The following is a 25,592-nucleotide window of genomic DNA, read 5'->3' as shown; positions in this document are numbered from 1 at the left end:
ACATGGCAACTTTAGACCTCAAGGATGCTTATTTCCATATACCAATACACCCATCGCACAGGAAATACCTAAGGTTTGTATTCAAAGGAATACATTACCAATTCAAGGTACTGCCTTTCGTATTAACAACCGCACCAAGAGTCTTTACCAAATGTCTAGCGGTAGTCGCTGCACACATAAGAAGGCAGCAAATACATGTGTTCCCATATTTGGACGACTGGCTAATCAAGGCCCATTCGTTCATAGAGTGCTCAAATCACACAAATCAGATCATACAAACCCTCTTCAAACTCGGGTTCACCGTCAACTTTACAAAATCCAACATTCTGCCGCGCAAGGTACAACAATACCTAGGAGCCATAATAGACACATCAAAAGGAGTAGCCACTCCAAGTCCACAAAGAATTCTAAATTTCAACACCATCATACAACGCATGTATCCAACACAAAAGATACAAGCAAAGATGGTATTACAACTCCTAGGCATGATGTCTTCATGCATAGCCATTGTCCCAAACGCAAGACTGCACATGAGGCCCTTACAACAATGCCTAGCATCACAGTGGTCTCAAGCACAGGGTCACCTTCTAGATCTGGTGTTAATAGACCGCCAAACTTACCTCTCGCTTCTGTGGTGGAACAACATAAATTTAAACAAGGGGCGGCCTTTCCAAGACCCAGTGCCACAATACGTAATAACAACAGATGCTTCCATGACAGGGTGGGGAGCACACCTCAATCAACACAGCATACAAGGACAATGGAACGTACATCAAACAAAACTGCATATCAATCACCTAGAACTTCTAGCAGTTTTTCAAGCACTAAAAGCTTTCCAACCAATAATAGTTCACAAATACATTCTTGTCAAAACAGACAACATGACAACAATGTATTATCTAAACAAGCAGGGGGGGACGCACTCCACGCAGTTAAGCCTGCTAGCACAAAAGATTTGGCGTTGGTCAATTCACAACCAAATTCGCCTAATAGCACAATTTATACCAGGGATCCAAAATCAACTCGCAGACAATCTCTCTCGAGATCACCAACAGGTCCACGAATGGGAAATTCACCCCCAAATTCTGAACACTTATTTCAAACTCTGGGGAACACCTCAGATAGACTTGTTTGCGACAAGGGAGAACGCAAAATGCCAAAACTTCGCATCCAGATACCCACACAAACAATCCCAAGGCAATGCCCTATGGATGAACTGGTCAGGGATATTTGCTTACGCTTTTCCTCCTCTCCCTCTCCTTCCTTACCTGGTAAACAAACTCAGTCAAAGCAAACTCAAACTCATATTGATAGCACCAACTTGGGCAAGGCAACCCTGGTACACAACGCTGCTAGACCTATCAGTGGTACCCTGCATCAAATTGCCCAACAGGCCAGATCTGTTGACACAGCACAACCAAAAGATCAGACACCCAGATCCAGCATCGCTGAATCTAGCAATCTGGCTCCTGAAATCCTAGAATTCGGGCACTTACAACTTACCCAAGAATGTATGGAAGTCATAAAACAAGCCAGAAGGCCATCCACCAGGCACTGCTATGCAAGTAAATGGAAGAGGTTTGTTTGCTACTGCCATATTAATCAGATACAACCATTACACACAACTCCAGAACATGTAGTGGGTTACTTGCTTCACTTACAAAAATCTAACCTGGCTTTCTCTTCCATTAAAATACACCTTGCAGCAATATCTGCATACCTGCAGACTACCTATTCAACTTCCCTATATAAGATACCAGTCATTAAAGCATTCATGGAGGGCCTTAGGAGAATTATACCACCAAGAACACCACCTGTTCCTTCATGGAACCTAAATGTTGTCCTAACTAGACTTATGGGTCCACCTTTTGAACCCATGCACTCCTGCGACATACAGTTCCTAACCTGGAAGGTGGCATTTCTCATCGCCATTACTTCCCTAAGAAGAGTAAGCGAGATTCAGGCGTTTACAATACAGGAACCTTTTATACAACTACACAAAAATAAAGTCGTCCTAAGGACCAATCCTAAATTTTTGCCAAAGGTTATTTCACCGTTCCATCTAAATCAAACAGTGGAACTTCCAGTGTTTTTTCCACAGCCAGATACCGTAGCTGAAAGGGCACTACATACATTAGATGTCAAAAGAGCATTGATGTATTACATTGACAGAACAAAAAACATCAGAAAGACTAAACAACTATTTATTGCATTTCAAAAACCTCATGCAGGAAACCCAATATCAAAACAAGGTATAGCCAGATGGATAGTTAAATGCATCCAAATCTGCTACCTTAAAGCTAAACGACAGCTGCCCATTACACCAAGGGCACACTCAACCAGAAAGAAAGGTGCTACCATGGCCTTTCTAGGAAACATCCCAATGCAAGAAATATGTAAGGCAGCCACATGGTCTACGCCTCACACATTCACCAAGCACTACTGTGTAGACGTGTTATCCGCACAACAAGCCACAGTAGGTCAAGCCGTATTAAGAACATTATTTCAAACTACTTCCACTCCTACAGGCTGATCCACCGCTTTTGGGGAAATAACTGCTTACTAGTCTATGCAGAACATGCGTATCTACAGCGACAGATGCCATCGAACTGAAAATGTCACTTACCCAGTGTACATCTGTTCGTGGCATCAGTCGCAGTAGATTCGCATGTGCCCACCCGCCTCCCCGGGAGCCTGTAGCAGTTTGGAAGTTACCTTCAATTATTTATATATGTATCATCTCAACCTTAAATAGGTGCATACTTAGTCACTCCATTGCATGGGCACTATTACTACAATTCAACTCCTACCTCACCCTCTGCGGGGAAAAACAATCGAAGATGGAGTCGACGCCCATGCGCAATGGAGACAAAAGGAGGAGTCACTCGGTCCCGTGACTCGAAAGACTTCTTCGAAGAAAAACAACTTGTAACACTCCGGCCCAACACCAGATGGCGAGCTATTGCAGAACATGCGAATCTACTGCGACTGATGCCACGAACAGATGTACACTGGGTAAGTGACATTTTCATTATGGCACTCAGGCTATATTGAATCAATTTCACGATTATTATAAAGATATGATGGCATGTGTGGCTGTAGATAGACGTGCTTTGCATATGTATGCCATTTAGTGTTGGGTTCCGAAGTGGTGCAAGTTGTTATTCTTCGAAGAAGCATTTCTAGTCATTGAATCAAGTGATTCCTCCTCTCAGTGATATTGCGCATGGGCATCAACTCCTTCGTTAGATTGCTTTCTCTCCGGCGTTGGGTACAAACTTGTGTGTCTTTGCTCCCATCTTTCGACACACTCCGGTTCAAAGCCTTTCTTTCTGTCTTCTTTTTTAGCGTTCCTCTTGAATCATCGGTCCTGACCCTGACCGTGTGCCCTCCAGGGAGTCTTCGCCCATCGCGGGCCTGGCTCACCACGCAGAACCGACCATTATGCTGAGCTGATGGACTTGAACACTGTTTCGTTTCTGTCCTCGGTGCCATGCTAAATTTCCCCACACTGACCAACATCTGGTGTTAACTTGTAGCTCTCTGCCGATCACCAGGAAGCTACCTGTTACGCTTGCAGAGTCTTCCGGTCGAAGAAGACCATCAACCAGTCAGCATTTATAAATTGCGGCTTATCACCTGTGGGGTCTCACAGCGCCAGCTGGGGGACGCGTGTCAGTCGAAGAGCCAGGTCTTAAGGTCCTTCCTCAACTGAGCCAGCGAGGGGGACTACCTGAGGTGGAGCTGCATCAAGTTTCAGGCCTGCACGGTGAGGTAGGAGAAGGATCTTCCTCTGGCCGTGTTCTTCCTGATCCAGAAGATGGTGGCGAGGGCCAGTTGAGCAGAGTGGAGTTGCCTAGAGGGTGTGTAGAAGGAGAGGCGGTGGTTGAGTTAGGCAGATCCGGTGTTGTGAAGGGCCTTGTATGCGTGGGTCAGGAGCTTGTAAGTGATGCGTTTGTTGACTGGGAGCCAGTGTAGGTCTCTCAGGTGGGCAGAGAAGTGGCAGGGGATGTCCAGAATCAGTATGGCCTCGGGGTTCTGTATTCTCTGAAGTCTAGTTTGGAGTTTCTTGTTGATTCTGGCAGAGAGTGTGTTGCCATAGTTGAGTTTACTGCTGACGAGTACGTGAGTGACTGTCCTTCCTGTGTCATTGGGTATCCACTTTAAGAAGACGCTTCTGGACGGAAGAGCTCATCATCTGGAGATGGAGCACAAGACTCTCGGTGACACTCCGGATATCTTTGGGGAGGAACATGCCCACGAGGAACCTGAACAACAAGAGGAGGCCTTCTCAATCCAGAACTCTGACATGCAGTCTGACATCGAATGCCAAGAGGTAACATCTGCGCAACCTGTGAGTACTGTGGCCCCACCTATCCACCTCATGACTATGAAAAAGCCCCTTGTTTAGGTTGCCTGACCACCACTGCCACCAGGCCATGTCCAGACCTGAAAATCCATATTGGCTGCCTGCCGTCTGGCTCAGCTCCAAAAATAGCAAAGACATCGTCTTCGACCTCCGGCACCTTGGTCCGAGACATCGCTTCCATCTCGTTCCAAACTTCGGCTCCGAGCCAGCGGGCTACCACCTCCACCTCGGTGCTGACAAAGTTGCACGGACCGAAGACTCAGGTGCTAAAATCCACAGATTAAAAAACATCAGAGCAAAAAACATCAGAGCAGAAAGACACCAGTCAGTCTTCGACTTCATTTTCTCCTATGGAACCTATTCTGGAGACTATGGTGACCATCAGCACTGCCTCCATGTCCAGGAGGGTATAGAATGCATTATTGCTTCTCCTCCTGTACTATACACTTCTCTATCTCCAAAGAAGACTTGCAAGGAAAAGACCACCACACCTCCTCCTCCTACTGATCCACATTCTTTACTCCCTTCTTCTCCTCCACCTTCCTCCTCTCTTCATTCACCTGCCTCGCCTACTACAGGAGACAGTATCCCTCAAGGATCCTCTTTATATGTTGGGGAAGATTTGGGTGGGACACACCATGGCATGGGCCCATGGGACACTTATGACCCTGACCCCATCCTGTCTAATGATCCAGACTTGTATCCCACTCGCCCCTCACCACCAGAGGAAAGTACAACCTACCAGCTGGTAGTGGCAAGGGCAGCCTCTTTCCACAATATGGAGCTACAGAGGGACACTATTGAACAGGACTTTCTGTTTGATACGCTTACATCTACCCACAGAGAATTCCTTCCAGTACTTCTTGGCATGGTTCATCATGCTGAGGAGATTTTCAAGGAGCTTGTCCACTCTAAAGTTATCACCCCTAGAGAAGACAAGAAATATAAGCCTGCTCCCTCGGATCCATTATACATTAGGTCACAGGTCCCTCCAGACTCCATAGTAGCAACCACTGCACGAAAACGCACCTATAGCCAGGCCACAGGGGACTCTCTTCTTCCTGATAAGGAGAGTGAGAAAATAGATACTGCCGTCAAGAGAGTAGCTGCATAGGCAGCTAACCATTGGCATATCACCAGTTCACAGGTGTTACTAGCTAGATATGATGTAGAAGTGGATTCTACCTTTGAGAAGCTGAACAAAGACACAGACACAGCTAAGGCCATGGGTGCTCTACTTCCTAAACCCGACAGCCTCCACCCTCCTATTTTAGGAGTTTCTATAGAAGGTCCTACAGAGGCAATAACAACGAGGGCAGCACCACCTCCCTAGGCTCTTCCTCCACTGCAAAGCAGTGACTACCTCCGTCTTCCCTCAGCTCACTCCACACCTGCCAAGGGACAGCTTCAATATTTTCATTCAGAATGGGTCAACAACACCATGGACCAATTGGTCCTTTCCATTATCCAACAAGGTTGTTGTCTGGAGCTCATTATCACTCCTCCAAACATTCCTCCTTGCATTCACAGGCCATCCCATGTGTACCTCTACCTTCCCAACCAGGAAGTTCAATCCCTTATTCTCAAATGCTTCATCGAGCCTGTTCCCGTACAACACCAAGGATCAGGGATATACTCCCTTTACTTCCTCATTCACAAAAAAGACGGCTCTTGCAGGCCTGTTCTGGACCTCAGAGTATTAAAACAGTTCATTCTCTCAACACTTTCACCTGGTTACTCTTAAAAATGCTATTCCACTTCTGCAACAAGGCAACTTTGTGACAGCTCTAGATCTAAAGGATCCCTACTTTCATATTACCATCATCCCTACAGCTAAACATTTGTAAGGCAGCTACATGGTTGACGCCACATACAATCACAGAGCATTACTGTGTGGATGTACTAGCATGTCATCAAGCCAACGTAGGTCAAGCTGCGCTACAAACACTTTTCTGTTCAACTGTAACTCCCACAGGCTAGCCACCGCTTTTATGGAGGGACTGCTTTACAGTCTATGCAGAGCATGTGTATCTACAGGCACAACAGCGATCGAATGGAAAATGTTACCCAGTGAGCATCTGTTCATGGCATGTAGTGCTGTAGATTAACATGCGCCCTCCCTCCTCCCCTGACGCCTGCGGACTATCGAGTTACATTATATTTGTATATATTTTTACATATGTAGTTACACTTGAAAGGACATCTCTTTCTCTATACTACCTCTACAGTCCTTTTCTAACATGCCTGCTGGAAAACAATCTAACAAAGGAGTCGATGCCTATGCACAGTATCACCGAGAGGATTACTCGATCCCGTAACTCGAAACACTTCTTGGAAGAAAAAACTTGCACCACCCAGGACCCAACACTAGATCTCTCAAAAGTTAGTTCAAGAGATTTGGCATTGGCCAAATAAAAAAAAAGTTCTGTTAATTGTGTACCAGGACTATGGAGACAGTTTTCTAGGCAGACAGAGAGGGTCTTCCCACAAATGTGAATTAAAAAGGTAGTTGTAGGAGAACACTATGGATAGATTTATTTGAAATGAAAGATGGTATAATACTCCAAAACGTCTATTCACAGTTAAATAATAGAAAACCCACACCAAGTGGGACAATATTTTGTAAATGATATTTAGGGCACACGTTTATGTCTGACAATATTTCTGCGTTAGATTTTCTGACATTTGAATCAACGGGATGACAGCAACAATTCTGCGGTAGGAAAATCATCTAAAATGGAGCATTGGCTTGATGGAGAATGAGGCTCCTGACATACTTCCGATTGCCACCCACAGCCAAAGCCCTTTTTCAGAGATCTTCACCATATCCAGGTTTTTCTCCCTGGGCGTCCTTCTCTTAACGGGATGCACGTCTTGCATGAGTTGCAAGAGGATGTTGTAGAATACCTCACTCGCGCATATATGACTGTCATTGTCCCCACGCTGGTTCACCAAATGACATGCAATGCATACAGTCATAGAGAATCCGAGTTAAGAGAAGATAGTATTGACAAAGAAAATGGATTATCATTTTAGTAATGTCTACCCACATTCTCTCCACTTGTTTCCCAATTGTCTCCTTATATCGGCTCTTGCCTTTTTTATCTACTACTCATGGATTTTGTCCTCATCAATTATCAAATCAGTTTATTTCAGTGTTTATCTTTTTTCTACAGTGCAGCCACGTTTCCTTCATTTTTAAGTTCTTTTGACTCCCAGATTAGTTGCTCGTAAGAACAGTATGCATACTTTTCTGCAAATCTTTGCTTTGCAGATATATACAGTCCAAATATCATGTAATATGTGAGTTAAATCCCATTTAACGTGTCCAGTGTGTCACTTTCCTAGTAAGAATCCAAGTCTTCTCTGTGTCAGCAAAATATATGGTTTGGCAAACTCTAGGATGTGGGGCCTTCAACGGTCACACTTGTAACATTGAGTGTATGATAGCGGCACTTTCAACACTAGAGGGAACTAACGTGAAATGCAGACACATTTCTCTGAGCATCAGACATGAATAGGGGGTGTTCAGAGCTTACTGTAGAGGTGCAGTATTAAATGCACTGAAATTGCAGTACACATGCATATTTTCTATTAGATGTTTCTTCTTTTGTAGGGCTTGAAGTTGTGATCAGTGCTAATTCTCTCTACCTCCAGTGGTCGCTTGCAAGGGAAGTGGTGGTGAAGCAAGCTGGATATAGCATAAAGCTTGCAACTGTGTTGAAAAACTGTTTTGTTTCCCATGCAGCTTGCCTGGACTCAACCCTCTTACAGAGCAGCAACGTCACCTCTTGCATCAGCATGAGCAGCAACTTCAGCAGCTGCAGCAGCTACTGCTGTCTCCGCAACTGACAACGGTAAGATAGACTGTTTTCATCTGGAACCTGCAAAAGCCATAGCCTGCAATGCTCCCTTTTAATTTGTTCTGACAGAGGCATAGTTGTAGAGAAGGCTGCAGTAACTGAACGGGAAGAACGTTCACTTGGAGGCAGCTGATTGTCCTACCTGCAGCTATAAAGAAATGTGCATACTGCTTGGAATGCAAATAATGGATCTAAAGGGAGACCCAACCATTCATTTTTGGGACTAAAATGGTACCAAAGAGGCTGCTGAGCTATATCATGCACATGAAAGGCTAGTGCATATTTGATCATAGAGGAGGTATTAGAGAGAGAAGAGGGATGAAGAAAACCGGGGCTTTGCAACAGATCTCCAATCTACCCAAGCCTTAGAGGCCATCGTCTTCTCACAACTGTAGGCAGAGGTGCCAAGGAACTGGGGAAAATGGACAAATTCGAAATGTTTTATTCATGTTTTAATAAAAGCATGTTTATTAAAGTCTCACTATCTTTAGTCAGGCTCACCACCTAGAACGGGCATCGGATAGAGACATCTAGCCACAGATTACTTACTTTAGCATAATCCCCGGGTGTCAGATTGGATCCTGAAGTTTTTTGGTCAGCACTCCTTGTGCCGGTAAGTGGCTTAGTTCGGCTCCGTCTTGGTCATCCGTGCCGTGACGTGCATGGGTACCTATGTAGGCGCCACCCCTGTGCACTGTCATTTCTTTTCCCTTTTGCGCCAGATAGCGCTTATCCGGTAAGAGCCTTTAGAGCCTATTTCCGACTTTAAAAAAAAACAAAAAACTTTTTGAGCTCTCACCTGGTGTGAGGATGTCACCTAAGAAACTGGCTGGTTTCAAACCATGTGGTGGTGCTTGGCACAGACTCTGTGAGAGACTCCCCATTTGGTATGCTTGTGGTGTTTGGTGTGTGGTGTTTGGAGTGTGACCATGACTCCAAGACCTGTGAGGATTGCCGCGCTGTAAAAAAAAAAAAAAAAAAAAAAAAAAGCCTCTTTTTTGTAGGGTCACCCCTAGGTTTTTCGACTGACGATGCTGTTTCTTTTTACTCTGAGTCCCAAGAGGCCTGCTTGTGTGCTCAGTACAGTGTCCTGACCCTAAAGTGTATGTCCAATTGACTGTACCCAACTGGAAATGGCTAAATTGGCTGTAAATCACTAGTATATGGTACCCGTTTACTCAGGACATGTAAGTTAAAGTGGTACCCCAGGGTTGTGCCACCGTGGAGTTCCCCCAAGTAAAACAAGTCTCCCCCAGTCTGCAACTGCAAACTAGCAGAGCAATGGTGCACTGCTAGCCCGACTTTGTCATTCAAAGCAATGGTAAAGCCACTACTTCCCCTGTACTTCTTTGTAAGTGACCCCTCTGGCGGCCTACTGAGTCCTAAGGCAGAGTGCAACGTATGATATGGGCAGGACCTGTAGTTTACATGTCCTGACAGTAAACACATTAAAACACCATGTTCGAGGCATGTGTGGCTGTAGATACATATGCTTAGCATAATTCTGCCATCTAGTGTTGGGCTCGGATGTGTGTAGGTTGTTTTTCTTTGAAAAAGGTCTTTCAAGCCATGAGGTAGAGTGACTCCTCCCCTTGCTGGTAATGCACATGGTCATCAACTCCATTGTTAGATTGTTTTCTTCCGTTATCGGGTTTGGGACGTGCGCTCCTCTGCTCCAGTTTGACACCGTTGTTGCTCACTCCTTTCTAGATGTCACAGTCTGTTTTGTTCTAGATTGCAGTTTCCTCAGTCTTCCTCGTCAGTTCATCGAGGTCGACTTCACTGGTACGACTCGAACCGCCCACGGCGCTCGCAGGCCTTCGCACTTCGGGACAAACCTCATATATTCAGTGTTCCCTCTCCACCATGTCGACCCAGTGATGGAACGGATGCCCTTCTGTTTCTGTCCTCGCTGCCATGCCAGGTACCCACGCACCAACCTCCATCAAGTGTGTAACTTGTGTCTCTCCCCTGAACACAAGGAGGCTACCTGCGAGCCTTTCAAATCCTTTTGGTCGAATAAGCTGCTGTGTGACCATCAAAGACACACTAGGCCTCTTTGGACCTGAAGACCCTCAAAAGTAGGCACAAGCCCAGGCGTCGGCTGCTGATGAGGGCACCTTCTCCCCGGAGGACAGCTCCAGCTCCGAACTGGAGGTGCAGAATCTCACACTAGGTCAAGCTGTGAGTACTGAGCCCCCACTCCCTCCACCTGGACCTCAGCAGACCACCACAAAGGATCACCTACCTATCCCAGACCAGCTAAAGTCTATCATTGGGCCACCACTGCCTTTGAGCTGTGGTCGGCATCAACGGTTGCATCGGACACACCCAGCCTCAGCACACAAAAAAACTCAGCACAGGCTTCATTGGAGACGAGATGACCTTTGGAGCTGAGACCCTAAGCGTTCAAACACCGCTCCACCTCGGCACTGAAAATTCAAGCTTTGGACCCAAAACCCTCTGCACTGAATCTACCGCCACTGAAAAGTTTGACGTTGGAACCGAATGCCCACCCACATCTTTGGCAAACATGCACATGGTTCCGAGCCTGTGGAACTGGTGCTTCAACGGCTGCAAAAGGAGATAGACTCCAGACAAAAACACATTATGATTAACCCGGACACTGGTAATATCATTACAAGACCTTCTCATTCAAGTGCTCAGTCAGTGAAGAGGCAATTATAATTTGAAGAAGCTTTGGAAGTGCCAACACCACCAAAGGAGAGAAAGAAGGCAGACAAGGCCACAAGACTGGTGCACGTCAGCCCACCACCAACATCTGCTGCGCATCACATGCTGTCACCACTTCCTTCACCTTTAGAACACACACCATACACTCCAGAGGGTTACGTCCACTCTTACTCGGAGGGAGGAGAGAGAGACATATTTTTCATTCCACCACATGACAACTCATTGGATTCCTATTATGTAGACTCACCTGCCAATACAGACCCTGATCTGTATCCCCCTAAACCCTCTCCTCCAGAGGACACTACCACCTACAACGACCTGATGAACAGAGCTGCAGACTTCCATAAATTCCAGCTACACACTGAGCCTTTAGAGGACTATTTCTTATTTGAGACTTTCCTCCAGCCAATGCTTGACACGATACCTGCCGATACTTAAAGGCATGCTGTACTGCATGCCAGACATATTGAACTACCCTATTAGGTCACAGGTCATCACACTCGAGGTCGACAGGACAACTCCCATCTGACTCCGTGGTAGTTGCCTCAGCTTGCAAGATGGCTAACTCTCAAACATCTTGTGAGGAATACCCACCAGATAAAGAAAGCGAAAAGATGAATGCCACTGGTAAGAGGGTGGCTTCCCAGTCTGTCAACCACTGGAGGATTGCTAACTCCAATGGCTTCCTATCCTGCTAAATCAGAGCCCACTAGGATGAGATGGAGGAGATGCTCCAACATCTCACAGAAGAGAACAAGAAGTGGACATACCAGATTGCCTCCGAGGGTAAGTTAATTTCTACCACCACAATTTGCTGTGCCCTCGAGACTGCAGGTAGAAGCATAAATTCTAGTGTCCTCCTTCGGAGACATGCCTGGCTTAGAGTATCAGGTTTTAAACCTGAGGTCCAGCAAAATCAATTGGCTCTTCCCTTCAACGGGGAACACCTTTTTTTGGTCCCCACTCAAGACCTTCCTGGAAAAAATATAGAAAGCTAATGAGACGACCAAGGCCATGTGGCATTGCAGACACCATCCCAATACAGCTCCTTTGGCCACTCCTCTTTTTGTGGAGGATCTTGGACCACCTCCCCATTGACCTACACCTCCTACCTGTATCCCCAGGGTGAACCATCCTGCCCAGGGGATACTGCAGAGGCTCCTGTAAGGGCAATAATTCCAAGGGTAGAGGCAAAGGGGGGGGTTCACCAACCCCTCTGCTAACACCACCAAACCCTGACTTGCAAACCATGTCCCCCGTCCACAGAACACCTGTCAGGGGTCTAATACAAGGGTTGTTTCCCACCTACAGAATATCACTTCCGACCAGTGGGTGTTGGATACTATGCAACATAGTTATTGTCTGAAGCTCATTTCCACACCTCCAAACATTCCACCTAACAAACACAGACTCTCATTACAACATAAACATTTGATCAAGAAAAAAGTTCAGGCACTCCTCAAAAAGGGTCCATAGAACCAGTGCCAATACACCAGCAAGGCACAAGAGTGTATTCACTCTACTTTCCTATTCCCAAGAAGGGAGAGTCCCTGAGGTCAATCTTGGACCTCAAATCCCTGAACGAATGCATTCTGTCAGAGCACTTTCACATGATTACTCTTCAAGATGTCCAACAAGGCGACTTCATGGGAGCACTCGACCTGAAGGACACCTATTTTCACATTCCTGTTCATCCAGTGCATTAGGGATACCTCAGGTCTGTAATAAACAGGCAGCATTTCCAAATGTTCTCCCCTTCAGGGTCACAACCGCCCTCACGATCTTCCCAAATGTCTGGCAGTGGTAGCTGCTCACCTGCACAGACAAAACATACACGTCTTTCCATTTTTAGACGATTGGCTCATGAAAAGGGCAACTAGTCAAAAGTGCTTCCAACACACTCAGACCACAATAAACCTACTTCCTCAGTTAGGCTTTACCATCAATACAGTCATGTTCCACCTCCAACTCCTTCAAATACAAACCTACTGGGAGCAATCCTTGACTCTCAACCGGGGATAGTTTACACCAATGCAGCCCAGACACAATCCTTCCAGGCACTCATTCCATAGTTCCAACCTCATCAGCAGATAACAGTAAGGACAGTCATGCGTATCCTCTGTATGATGGCTTCATGCATAGCCATAGTACCTCATGCCAGACTCAACATGCGCCTCTGAGGGGGAGACAGAGGGAGCTCTCAGCAACTCAGAGAGCCCTCAGAAGACCAGGCACCACGCACTGGAGTCCCACAGCACAGGGACACAGAAGTGGAGGCCCACGCAGCACAACACAAAGGGATCCCACGCTGCCGGAGAACCACTCAGGAAGCTGTGCGTCGCAGGATGTAGTGCTGGGGGCTTAAGCTGTGCTGTGCACGAAGAACTTCTTGGAAGGTCACACACAAGCCTTGGCAAATGCAAGTCACTGGTGCCTGGGGGTACTGTCTTGCCTGGGGAGGCAAGCTCTTCCCTCCACCTAAATTGGACAGCTGGACGTTGGGACTGTCGGAGTCACTTAAGTCCACCACCTGTGTTGCTGGATCCACTCGTCATCGGTCGTGGCTGCAAGAGGTGCCTGCTGAAGCCAGGAAGTGACTCCGTTACTCCACTGGAGATTCCTTTGGTTCTTCTGGTGCAGGCTGAAGACAGGCAGTCCTCGGAGGATGCATGAACTGGAAACTGTTGCAGTTGCTGAAGTTACAATGTTGCAGAAGTCGTCTTTGCTTCTTTGTTGCAGTTTGTAGAGTTCCTGGAGGGTTCAGCTGCGGTTCTGTCGGTAGAAGATGAAGTGAAGGATGCAGAGGATTCCTGCTGGAGTCTTGCAATCTAAATCTGAAGAAACACCCAGAGGAGAGACCCTAAATAGCTCTGAAATGGGGATTGGTCACCTAAGCAGGGAAGCACCTGTCAGGGAAGGGCTCTGACGTCACCTGCAGGCACTGGCCACTCAGATGCTCCCAGAGTGCCCCACCAGCTTGGAATCCAAGATGGCAAAACCCAGGGACACTCTGCAGGAGGTCTGGCACCACCCCTAGAGTGGTGATGGACAGGGGAGTGGTCACTCCCCTTTCCTTTGTCCACTTTCGCGCCAGAGCAGGGACTGGGGGTCCCTGAACCAGTGTAGACTAAACTATGCAAGGAGGGCACCATCTGTGCCCTTCAAAGCATTTCCAGGGGCTCTGGAAGGCTACTCCTCCCGTGCATGTAACACTTATGTTCGGTGGCATGTGTAGCTGCAGATACACATGCTGTGCATAGTCCGCCGTCTGGTGTTGGGCTCGGAGTGTTACAAGTTGTTTTTCTTCGAAGAAGTCTTTTCGAGTCACGAGACCGAGGGACTCCTCCCACCTCGGTTCCATTGCGCATGGGCATCGACTCCATCTTAGATTGTTTTCTTTCCGCCGTCGGGTTCGGACGTGTTCCTTTTCGCTCCGTGTTTCGGGTCGGAAAGTTAGTCAGAATCTCGGAAACTTCGTCGGTATTGTTTCGTTCGGTATCGGGGTAGTTAGAACCAATCAACACCGAATCTTGAAGAGCTTCGAGAGCCCTTCGGGGTAATTTCGATCATCCGTCGGGGCCTGGTCGGCCCGACCGCGTGCAACATCGAGACTGATGGAATGGACCCCGTTCCGATTCTGTCCTAAATGCCATAATAAGTATCCTTATACGGATCAACATTTGGTCTGTAACTTGTGCCTGTCCCCCGAGCACAAGGAGGATACGTGCGAAGCCTGTCGCGCGTTTCGGTCGAGGAAAACTCTTAGAGACCGAAGAGCCAGGAGGTTGCAGATGGCGTCCACGCCGACAGGACAACAACGGTTCGAGGAGGAGGAAGAAGAATCTTTCTCCATCCACGAGTCGGATTCCGAAGAATTCGACGTCGAAGAACAACCAACCGTGAGTAAGACGTCGAAACAAACATCACACGAAAAAACTGACAAAGCCCAGGGGACGCCACCGCCAACAGGCCATGGCTTAACCCGGAAAGTAGGTGACCATCCAACGGCACCGAAAAAGTGCAAGCTGCTGTCGAAGTCATCCGACTCCGGTCGAGATACAGGCACGCAGCACTCTCGGGACCGAGAGGGTGACGCAGAAAAAATTCGGCACCGACACAGCGGCTCCGAAGTTGGTCGGCACCGAGAGGGCACGACGCCGAAAAGACAAAAGATCTTGTCGGAGCCGAAAAAATCAAAGGATACGGTTTCGGTGCCGAAACGCCCGGCAACTGAACCGAAAACTGGTTCCCACTCAGAGGAATAGGGACTGTCCTCTCAACTAAAAAAAACACAGATTTGAGGAGGAATTACAAACAATTCAACCAGATCATACGCAAAAGCGGATCTTTATTCAAAAGGATATAGGGAAGATTGGCACTCTTCCCCCCATCAAAAGGAAAAGGAAACTTGACTTCCAGCAAGGAGACAGGCAACCACAAGCGAAGGTGGTAAAGAAGGTAACTCCACCACCCTCTCCACCACCATCAACTCCTGCATCACCGGCACAAACTCCACCATTAACACACTCACCAGCTCATACCACAATGAGCCAGGATGATCAGGATGCATGGGACCTCTACGACGCTCCAGTATCGGACAATAGTCCAGAGTCGTACCCAACTAAACCGTCCCCACCTGAGGACAGTACATCATATGCACAGGTGGTAGCTAGGGCAGCCGAATTCCATAATGTCTCGCTACATTCGGAGCCTATTGAAGATGACTTCCTCTTTAACACCCTGTCCTCCACCCATAGCCATTATCAAAGCCTTCCCATGCTTCCAGGAATGCTACGGCACTCGAAACAAATATTTCAAGAGCCAGTTAAAAGCAGAGCCATAACTCCAAGGGTGGAGAAAAAATACAAGGCTCCGCCCACAGACCCTGTCTTTCTTACATCACAACTGACACCGGACTCAGTAGTTGTGGGGGCAGCTCGTAAAAGAGCCAACTCGCATACATCAGGCGACGCACCACCTCCGGACAAGGAGAGCCGCAAATTTGATGCAACGGGAAAAAGGGTCACAGCACAAGCGGCAAATCAGTGGCGCATCGCCAACTCGCAAGCACTCCTGGCGAGATACGACAGGGCTCATTGGGATGAGATGCAACATCTCATCGAACACCTCCCCAAAGAGTTCCAGAAACGAGCGCAACAGGTGGTGGAAGAGGGACAAAGTATCTCAAACAATCAGATACGTTCTTCCATGGATGCAGCGGATACAGCTGCAAGGACAATAAATACTTCAGTCACCATAAGGAGGCATGTATGGCTGCGCACATCTGGGTTCAAACCCGAAATACAACAGGCTGTGCTCAATATGCCGTTTAATGAACAGCAATTGTTTGGGCCGGAGGTCGACACTGCAATTGAAAAATTAAAAAAGGACACCAATACAGCCAAAGCCATGGGCGCTCTCTACTCCCCGCAGGGCAGAGGCACATTTGGCACATTTCGTAAAACAACTTTTAGGGGAGGGTTTCGAGGTCAACCCACAGAAACCAGCACCTCACAATCAAGACCACCAACCTACCAGGGACAATATCAAAGGGGAGGTTTTCGGGGACAATACAGAGGGGGCCAATTCCCAAGAAACCGGGGAAAATTTCAAGGTCCCAAAACCCCTCAAAATAAACAGTGACTCACAAGTCACACAACCCCTTCACACAACACCAGTGGGGGGAAGACTAAGCCAGTTCTACAAATCTTGGGAGGAAATAACAACAGACACTTGGGTCTTAGCAATTATCCAACATGGTTATTGCATAGAATTTCTCCAACTCCCTCCAAACGTCCCACCGAAAACACACAATATGTCAAAACAGCATATAGACCTTCTAGGACTAGAAGTTCAGGCATTGCTGCAAAAGGACGCAATAGAACTGGTACCACGTCATCAAAAGAACACAGGAGTTTACTCACTGTACTTTCTAATACCAAAAAAAGACAAAACTCTAAGACCAATACTAGATCTCAAACACCTACATCAAATCAGACCACTTTCACATGGTCACATTACAAGACGTAATCCCACTGCTCAAACAGCAAGACTACATGACAACATTAGATCTAAAAGATGCGTATTTCCATATACCGATACATCCTTCGCACAGGAAATACCTAAGGTTCGTATTCAAAGGAATACATTACCAGTTCAAAGTGTTGCCATTCGGAATAACAACTGCGCCAAGAGTCTTTACAAAATGCCTGGCAGTAGTAGCTGCACATATCAGAAGGCAGCAAATACATGTGTTCCCATACCTAGACGATTGGTTAATCAAAACCAATATGCTAAAACGGTGTTCACAACACACAAAATATGTCATAGAAACCCTACACAACCTAGGTTTCTCAATCAACTACACAAAGTCACACCTGCAGCCGTGTCAAACACAGCAATACTTAGGAGCAACAATCAACACAGCAAAAGGGATTGCTACAAAGAGTACAAACATTTCACAATGTAATACAAACCTTGTATCCAAACCAAAGAGTACAAGTAAAAATAATACTGAAACTACTAGGCATGATGTCTTCATGCATAGCCATTGTCCCAAAGGCAAGATTGCACATGCGGCCCTTACAACAGTGCCTAGCATCACAGTGGTCACAGGCACAGGGTCAACTTCTAGATCTGGTGTTGGTAGACCGCCAAACATACATCTCGCTTCTATGGTGGAACAATACAAATTTAAACAAAGGGCGGCCTTTCCAAGACCCAGTGCCAACATACGTTATAACAACGGATGCTTCCATGACAGGGTGGGGAGCACACCTCAATCAACACAGCATCCAAGGACAATGGGACATACATCAAAGAAAGTTTCACATAAATCACTTAGAACTGTTAGCAGTATTTCTAGCGTTGAAAGCATTCCAACCCATGATATCCCACAAATACATTCTTGTCAAAACAGACAACATGACGACAATGTATTATTTAAACAAACAGGGGGGGACACACTCGACACAGTTGTGTCTCCTAACACAAAAAATATGGCATTGGGCAATTCACAACCATATTCGCCTAATAGCACAATTTATTCCAGGGATCCAGAACCAACTAGCTGACAATCTCTCTCGGGATCACCAACAAATCCACGAATGGGAAATTCACCCCCAAATACTGAACACTTACTTTCAAATTTGGGGAACACCTCAAATAGATCTCTTTGCAACAAAAGAAAACGCAAAATGCCAAAACTTCGCATCCAGGTACCCACACAAGTACTCCCAAGGCAATGCTCTATGGATGAATTGGTCAGGGATATTTGCGTACGCTTTTCCCCCTCTCCCTCTCCTTCCATATCTAGTAAACAGATTGAGTCAAAACAAACTCAAACTCATACTAATAGCACCAACATGGGCAAGACAACCTTGGTATACAACACTACTAGACCTGTCAGTAGTACCTCATGTCAAACTACCCAACAGACCAGATCTGTTAACACAACACAAACAACAGATCAGGCATCCAAACCCAGCATCGCTGAATCTAGCAATTTGGCTCCTGAAATCCTAGAATTTGGACACTTAGATCTCACACAAGAATGTATGGAGGTCATAAAACAAGCTAGAAAACCTTCCACTAGACACTGCTATGCAAGTAAATGGAAAAGATTTGTTTATTACTGCCATAATGAGCAAATTCATCCATTGCATGCGTCTCCAAAACATGTAGTAGGATATTTACTACATTTGCAAAAATCCAATCTAGCTTTCTCTTCCATAAAAATACATCTTGCCGCAATATCTGCTTACCTGCAGATTACTCATTCAACTTCCCTGTTTAGAATACCTGTCATTAAAGCGTTTATGGAAGGCCTAAAGAGAATTATACCACCAAGAACACCACCTGTTCCTTCATGGAACCTCAACATTGTCTTAACAAGGCTCATGGGTCCACCTTTCGAACCCATGCATTCTTGTGAAATGCAATACTTAACGTGGAAAGTTGCATTTCTCATTGCCATCACATCTCTAAGAAGAGTAAGTGAAATACAGGCATTTACCATACAAGAACCATTTATTCAAATACACAAGAATAAAGTAGTTCTAAGAACAAATCCCAAATTCTTACCAAAGGTTATCTCACCATTCCACTTAAATCAAACAGTAGAATTACCAGTGTTCTTCCCACAGCCAGATTCAATAGCTGAAAGAGCACTACATACATTAGACATCAAAAGAGCACTAATGTGCTACATTGACAGAACAAAAGTAATTAGAAAGACAAAACAACTATTTATTGCCTTTCAAAAACCTCATACAGGAAATCCAATTTCAAAACAAGGTATTGCCAGATGGATAGTTAGGTGCATCCAAACCTGCTATCTTAAAGCAAAGAGAGAGCTGCCTATTACACCAAAGGCACACTCAACCAGAAAGAAAGATGCTACTATGGCCTTTCTAGGAAATATTCCAATGAACGAAATATGTAAGGCAGCAACATGGTTCTACGCCTCATACATTTACTAAACACTACTGTGTAGATGTGTTATCTGCACAACAAGCCACAGTAGGACAAGCCGTACTAAGAACTTTATTTCAAACTACTTCCACTCCTACAGGCTGAACCACCGCTTTTGGGGAGATAACTGCTTACTAGTCTATGCACAGCATGTGTATCTGCAGCTACACATGCCACCGAACGGAAAATGTCACTTACCCAGTGTACATCTGTTCGTGGCATTAGTCGCTGCAGATTCACATGCGCCCACCCGCCTCCCCGGGAGCCTGTAGCCGTTTGGAAGTAATCTTCAACATTTGTACATTTGTAAATATATTACTTTAACCTTCATTTTGTACATACTTATTCATTCCATTGCATGGGCACTATTACTAACATACACAACTCCTACCTCACCCTCTGCGGGGAAAACAATCTAACATGGAGTCGACGCCCATGCGCAATGGAACCAAAGTAGGAGGAGTCCCTCGTCTCGTGACTCGAAAAGACTTTTTCGAAGAAAAACAACTTGTAACACTCCGAGCCCAACACCAGACGGCGGACTATGCACAGCATGTGAATCTGCAGCGACTAATGCCACGAACAGATGTACACTGGGTAAGTGACATTTTCCTTTCAAGGGAAAGGGTCTAACACCCCTCTCCCAGAGGAAATCCTTTGTTCTGCCTTCTTGGGCGTGAGCTGCTCAAGCAACAGGAGGGCAGGAACCGGTCTGTGAGGTGGCAGCAGCTGGGGCTGCCTGGAAAACCTCAGAAGGGTGGTATGGCAGTACTGGGGGTCTACTGTGGAGTCCCCAGAGTGCATGGGATTGTACCACCAATACTAGAATCAGTATTGGGGTACAATTCCCAGTTGTTAGACACCCTACATGGCCATATTCGGGGTTACCATTGTGAAGCTGGACATAGTTATTGACCTATGTCCAGTGCACGCGTAAAATGTCATCCCCACACTTACGAAGTCTGGGAAAATGGTCCTGGACGAAGTGGGGCACCTCTGCTAGTGCAGGGGTGCCCTCACACACAGGTACTTTGCACCCAGCCTTCAGGGTTGGAATACCTGACATATAGGTGACGTATAAGTGACCTGGTGCGGTGTAAATGGCTGTGAAATGGTGTGTGCACCATTTCACACAGGCTGCAATGGCAGTCCTGTAGAAGCCTTTGCATGGGCTCCCTATGGTGGCAAAAGTAATGCTGCAACCTATAGGGATCCCCTGGAACCCCAATGCCCTGGGTACCTAAGTACCATATACTAGGGACTTATAAGGGGGCACCAGTATGCCAATTTGGGATGAAATGCTGGGTTACCATTATGTAGTGGCAAATTTGGGAACAGAGAGAGCATAAGCACTGGAGTCCTGGCTAGCAGGATCCCAGTGACACAGTCAAACACACTGACAAACAGGCCATAAATGGGGGTAACCATGCTAGAAAGAGGCTACTTTCCCATACTTCTCACGCAGAGTCATGGAAAAATCGGGCACCCAGACCCCAGGATCCTTAACATTGTGCTCTGGCTCCTGAAGTCCTAAAGTTTTTTTTGTTTTTTTAAATGTACCCCAACCTTGCACCTTCTTAAAGAAAGCCGCTACACGTGCCTGTTATGCAGCGAAGTGGAAAAGACTCAGTCACCGTTGTCATTCCAAACACATTGTTTCTTTGCAGCCAAAGTGCAAGACATTGGGGGTCATTCTGACCCCGGCGGTCCACCAGGGTTGGAGGGAGCACCGCCAACAGGCTGGCGGTGCTCCACAGGGTATTCTGACCGCGGCGGTTCAGCCGCGGCCAGAAAGGGAAAACCGGCGGTCTCCCGCCGGTTTTCCGCTGCCCTGGGAATCCCCCATGGCGGCGCAGCTTGCTGCGCCGCCATGGGGTTTTATGACACCCCATACCGCCATCCTGTTCCTGGCGGTTCGCCCGCCAGGAACAGGATGGCGGTATGGGGTGTCGTGGGGCCCCTACAGTGCCCATGCCAATGGCATGGGCACTGCAGGGGCCCCCGTAAGAGGGCCCCACTTTGTATTTCAGTGTCTGCCTTGCAGACACTGAAATACGCGACGGGTGCCACTGCACCCGTCACACCTTCCCACTCCGCCTGCTCAATTCTGAGCCGGCGTCCACGTGGGAAGGATGATTTGCACTGGGCTGGCGGGCGGCCTTTTGGCGGTCGCCCGCCAGCCCAGTGCAAATCCCAAAATACCCTCAGCGGTCTTTCGACTGCGGAGCGGTATTTTGGAGGGGGGAACTCTGGCGGGTGGCCTCCGCCGCCCGCCAGGGTGAGAATCACCCCCATTGTCTGTTACTTATTTACTTATTTCATTTACATAGCTCTGGTCTAGCTTTTACACCTATAAGACTATAACTCGCGGCAGTAGCCCCATAGCTACAAAACAGACAACACACTTCTCTATTCAGGATTCTTGTAATTAAAACCTTCTTGGAAGGTCTTCAAAGAGTCATTCCTCCTAGTGTTCCACCGGCCCCCACTTGGAATCTCAGTATTGTATTAACAAGATTAATGGGCCCTCCACTTGAGTCCCTTCACTCCTGCCCCCACCAGTTTTTATCCTGAAAGGCATAATTTCTAGTTGCTATCACTTCACTCAGGCATATCGGTGAGCTTCAGACATTACCTTAGAAGAACCCTACTTAAAACTACATAGAGATAAGGTGGTACTACATACCAATCCTAAATTTCTTCCAACTGTGGTGTCTTATTTCCACCTTAATCTATTGAATTGCCAGTATTTTTTCCCCAACCTGACTTAGTTGCGGAAAGGGCTCTACACACCTTAGATAGAAAACGAGCCCTCATGTATTATATTAATAGCACCATATCATCTAGGAGAACACAACAACTCTTGGTTGCCTTTTCAAAAGCACACAAAGGAAGGGACATTTCTGAATCAGGCATTGCATGTTGGATTGTCAAATGTATCCATAAATGCTGTGCTGAAGCTAAAAGAACTTTACCTATCCTTCCATGAGCTCACTCCTCTCTTTTGAAGGAGCGTCAATGGCCTTCATGGGAAGTGTACCTATAGCTGAAGCAGCTACTAGTAAATGTTGGCCAAGCAGTTCAATATTACATTATTTCAAACAACCATATTCCCCCACTGGTTAACCACAGCTTTTGCAGAAGGACTGTTTTACAGTCTGTGCTAAGCATGTGTATATATAGCCACACATGCCTCGAACAGAAAATGTTACTTACACAGTAAGCATCTGTTCGTGGCATGTAGTGCTGTAGATTCACATGCACCCACCCTTTACCCCAGACACCTGTGTTTGTTACAGTTATCACATATTTATTTAGCATGGACATCCCACTATACTATGTTATGCTTCACATTCCATCCTCACCTGCCTTGTGGAAAAACAAACAAAAAATGGAGTCTCTGACCATCCACATTACCAGCAAGAGGTGGAGCCACTCTACCCCGTGAATCGAAAGACTTTCTTTGAAGAAAAACAACTTGTACACATCCAAGCCCATCACTAGATGACAGGATTATGCTAAATGTGAATCAACAGCACTACATGTCGCAAGCAGATGCTTACTGGGTAAGTAACATTTTCATTTTACTGTGGAAATACATGATCGCCCAAATGGGGAGTACAGAACTACACACTGACCCCTCAGCTGTGCTAACTCCTGAACTGTACAACCAAAGTTGGCACTTAAGGGTATCAAACAACTCTCTATATTACGCACCTTCTTGCCTTTAAAACTCCTGTGCCTTTCTGGGCACACATTGAGCCTGTTCCACAAGACCACTTTCTGCCCTCCTGGAGAGACATTACAACAACTCTCAGGGAGGAGTAACATGAGGGATTGCAGGCCAGGGAGGTGTTGCTCCCTCTTGCAAGAAGCCACTTGGGTGTTAGCTCCAAAAGGCAAGCTTCAAAGGAGATGCCGCCTTCGAGGGACAAATGCATCACACTGGGGAAGAGGGCAGCCCCACTGTTTAGGCATACAGGCTGGCATGGGAAGCAGCAAGGGGAAACCAGCTGCCAAACCTGTTTCCCACAGGGCATGTAGCCCTGAGGTAGCCACACTGCAGGGATCGGCTAGGGAGATCTGAACACCGATAGAGGGGTCTCGCCATCTTGGGAGTGAGCAGAGTGGTGCATCCTTGGATAGCCAGATGCCACACACAACAGGAAGTGGTCACTAGGTGGGAGGGAACTTCGTAGTCCATTGGATACTAACTGCATCCTGCCTTAAGGACATTTTACAAACATAAAAGGGGCACCCCTGGCACCCAGACCTCAGATCTCTACCGACTGGAAGAAAGACCGAAGGAGGACTGCCCAGCTGCACTGAGGAACCTGCAAAGGGGATGCACTGAAGAAGACTGCTCCCGGTGACTAGCGAAGTAAGGGATTGTGTCAGCCATGTCCCGCTTATGGACGTGTCTCCAAAGCCAAGAGACTCCAAGGGCCAGCTGACTAGTCTCCTGTTCGCAGCACAGGGGCACCACAGCTGAAGAAGCCTGCTGGGTCAAGTTGATAGTCCAAGGTCTGGTCTCAGTGCAGTTTGGGACTGACTCTGAGGCTGCTGGGCCTCATGGCCTCCTGTATTCTGCTTGTAAAGCAAGCCTGCTGGCATTTGCAGGCACTGCAGTGGGACCTGAAGTTTCAGTGGGCCCAGCATCAGGAGTGTAGGAAAGTCACTCTTTTTGGCATGGTTACTCCCACTTTGTGCCTGTTATCAGTGTGCTTAACCTGTTTTCACTGGGATTCTGCTAACCAGGATCCCAGTGATTCTGCTCTCTACTCTAAATGTGTTGCCTTGGTACCCTTTACACCCCACAGTTGGCATACTGGTTTACCCCTGTAAGTCCCTAGTATATGGTACTTAGGTGCCCGGAGCATTGGTAGACCAGGGGTCCTCCATGGCCTGCAGCATGTATTATGCCACTCATGGGAGCCCATGCAAACTGTCTCCAGGCCTGCCATTTGCAGCCTGGGTGAAAAGGTGCATGCACCCTTTCACTGCTGGTCACTGCACCAGGTCACTGTAAGTCACCCCGTATGGTAGGCCTTTTCAGCTCAGAGGGCAGAGTTGCAGGTTCCTGTGTGTGAGGGCACTCCTGCATCAGCAGATGTGCCTCTACCAACTTCAGTTCCAATACACTGGATTTTGTAAGTGCAGGGAAGCCATTCTAGCTATGTACTGGCCTTAGGTCACTACCTATGGTCCAGCTACATAATGGTAGCTCCGAACCTAGGCATGTTTGGTATCAAACATGTCGGAATCATACTCCAATACCAATGGCAGTATTGGTGGCATGATTCCATGCAGTTTAAGGGCTCCTTAGAGAACCCCCAGTATTGCTCCCACCAGTCTTCCAGGGTTTGCGAGCCGCCCCTGCTGCTACAGTCCCTCAGACAGGTTTCTGCCCTCTTTCTGCTTGACCAGCTCAAGCAGGGGAAGGCAGAACAAAGGATTTCCTGTGGGAGAGGGGATGCAACACCCTCCTTCTTGGAAATAGGTGTTACAAGGCTGGGGAGGGGTAGCCTCTCCACACCACTGGCTTGCTTTGAAGACAAATTTGGTGCCCTTCTTGCATAGTCCGGTTTGCACCAGTCAAGGGACCCCGGGTCCCTGTTCTGGCACAAAACTACAGAAAGGCATGGGGAGTGACCACTCCCCTGTCCATCACCACCCAATGGGTGGTGCCCCAAGCTCATCCTGGTGGCCACTCAATTCTGCCATCTTTGAAACAAGATATGCAGAGGCCCTTGGAAGCATCTGGTTGGTCAGGATAGGTAACTGATGTCAGTGACCCCCTCCAATAGGTGGTCACCCTGCAGAGTTACCAAGCCCCCTTTTAGGACTATTTAGGGACTCCCTTGCAGGTGGGTCCCCAGATTTGGCATGCAAGAATCCACCTGCACGCCGAATCTGGGGGCTCCTCTGCATCAACCTCTTCTGCTCCTGGCCACCAGAACCGCTGCTGGACTTCTCAGGAACCAAACAAGCCTTTAACACCCGAGACGACCTTGCCTTGCAACATTGTTTCTCCAGCTCCTTCCAGCAATTGCAACATTTCCACAGCTGTGCATCCTCTAGGCTCGGCAAGACTTTGGCTGCACCAAAGAAGCAAGAAGGAATCTTCCTTCGAGTGATGGAGTCACTCCCCTGCATCCGCAGGCATCTAAGGCAACAATGTCCAGCTGCTGTGA

At 47.2% G+C, this 25,592-nt stretch overlaps 1 protein-coding gene across 3 annotated transcripts in view; it reads left to right on the top strand.

Annotated features, from left to right (window-relative positions):
- MLLT6 (MLLT6, PHD finger containing) overlaps nucleotides 1-25,592 on the top strand; it is a 396,940-nt gene that overhangs the window by 357,443 nt on the left and 13,905 nt on the right. For all 3 annotated transcript variants that reach the window (XM_069237485.1, XM_069237484.1, XM_069237483.1), the window contains one exon: nucleotides 8,118-8,226. In XM_069237485.1, the coding sequence (XP_069093586.1) occupies nucleotides 8,118-8,226 (109 nt within the window). The remainder of the gene's footprint in view (nucleotides 1-8,117; nucleotides 8,227-25,592) is intronic.

Source organism: Pleurodeles waltl, chromosome 6 (genome assembly GCF_031143425.1).
Source record: "Pleurodeles waltl isolate 20211129_DDA chromosome 6, aPleWal1.hap1.20221129, whole genome shotgun sequence".
Classification (NCBI taxonomy): Eukaryota; Metazoa; Chordata; class Amphibia; order Caudata; family Salamandridae; genus Pleurodeles; species Pleurodeles waltl.
This window is presented reverse-complemented; position numbering and strand designations above follow the sequence as displayed.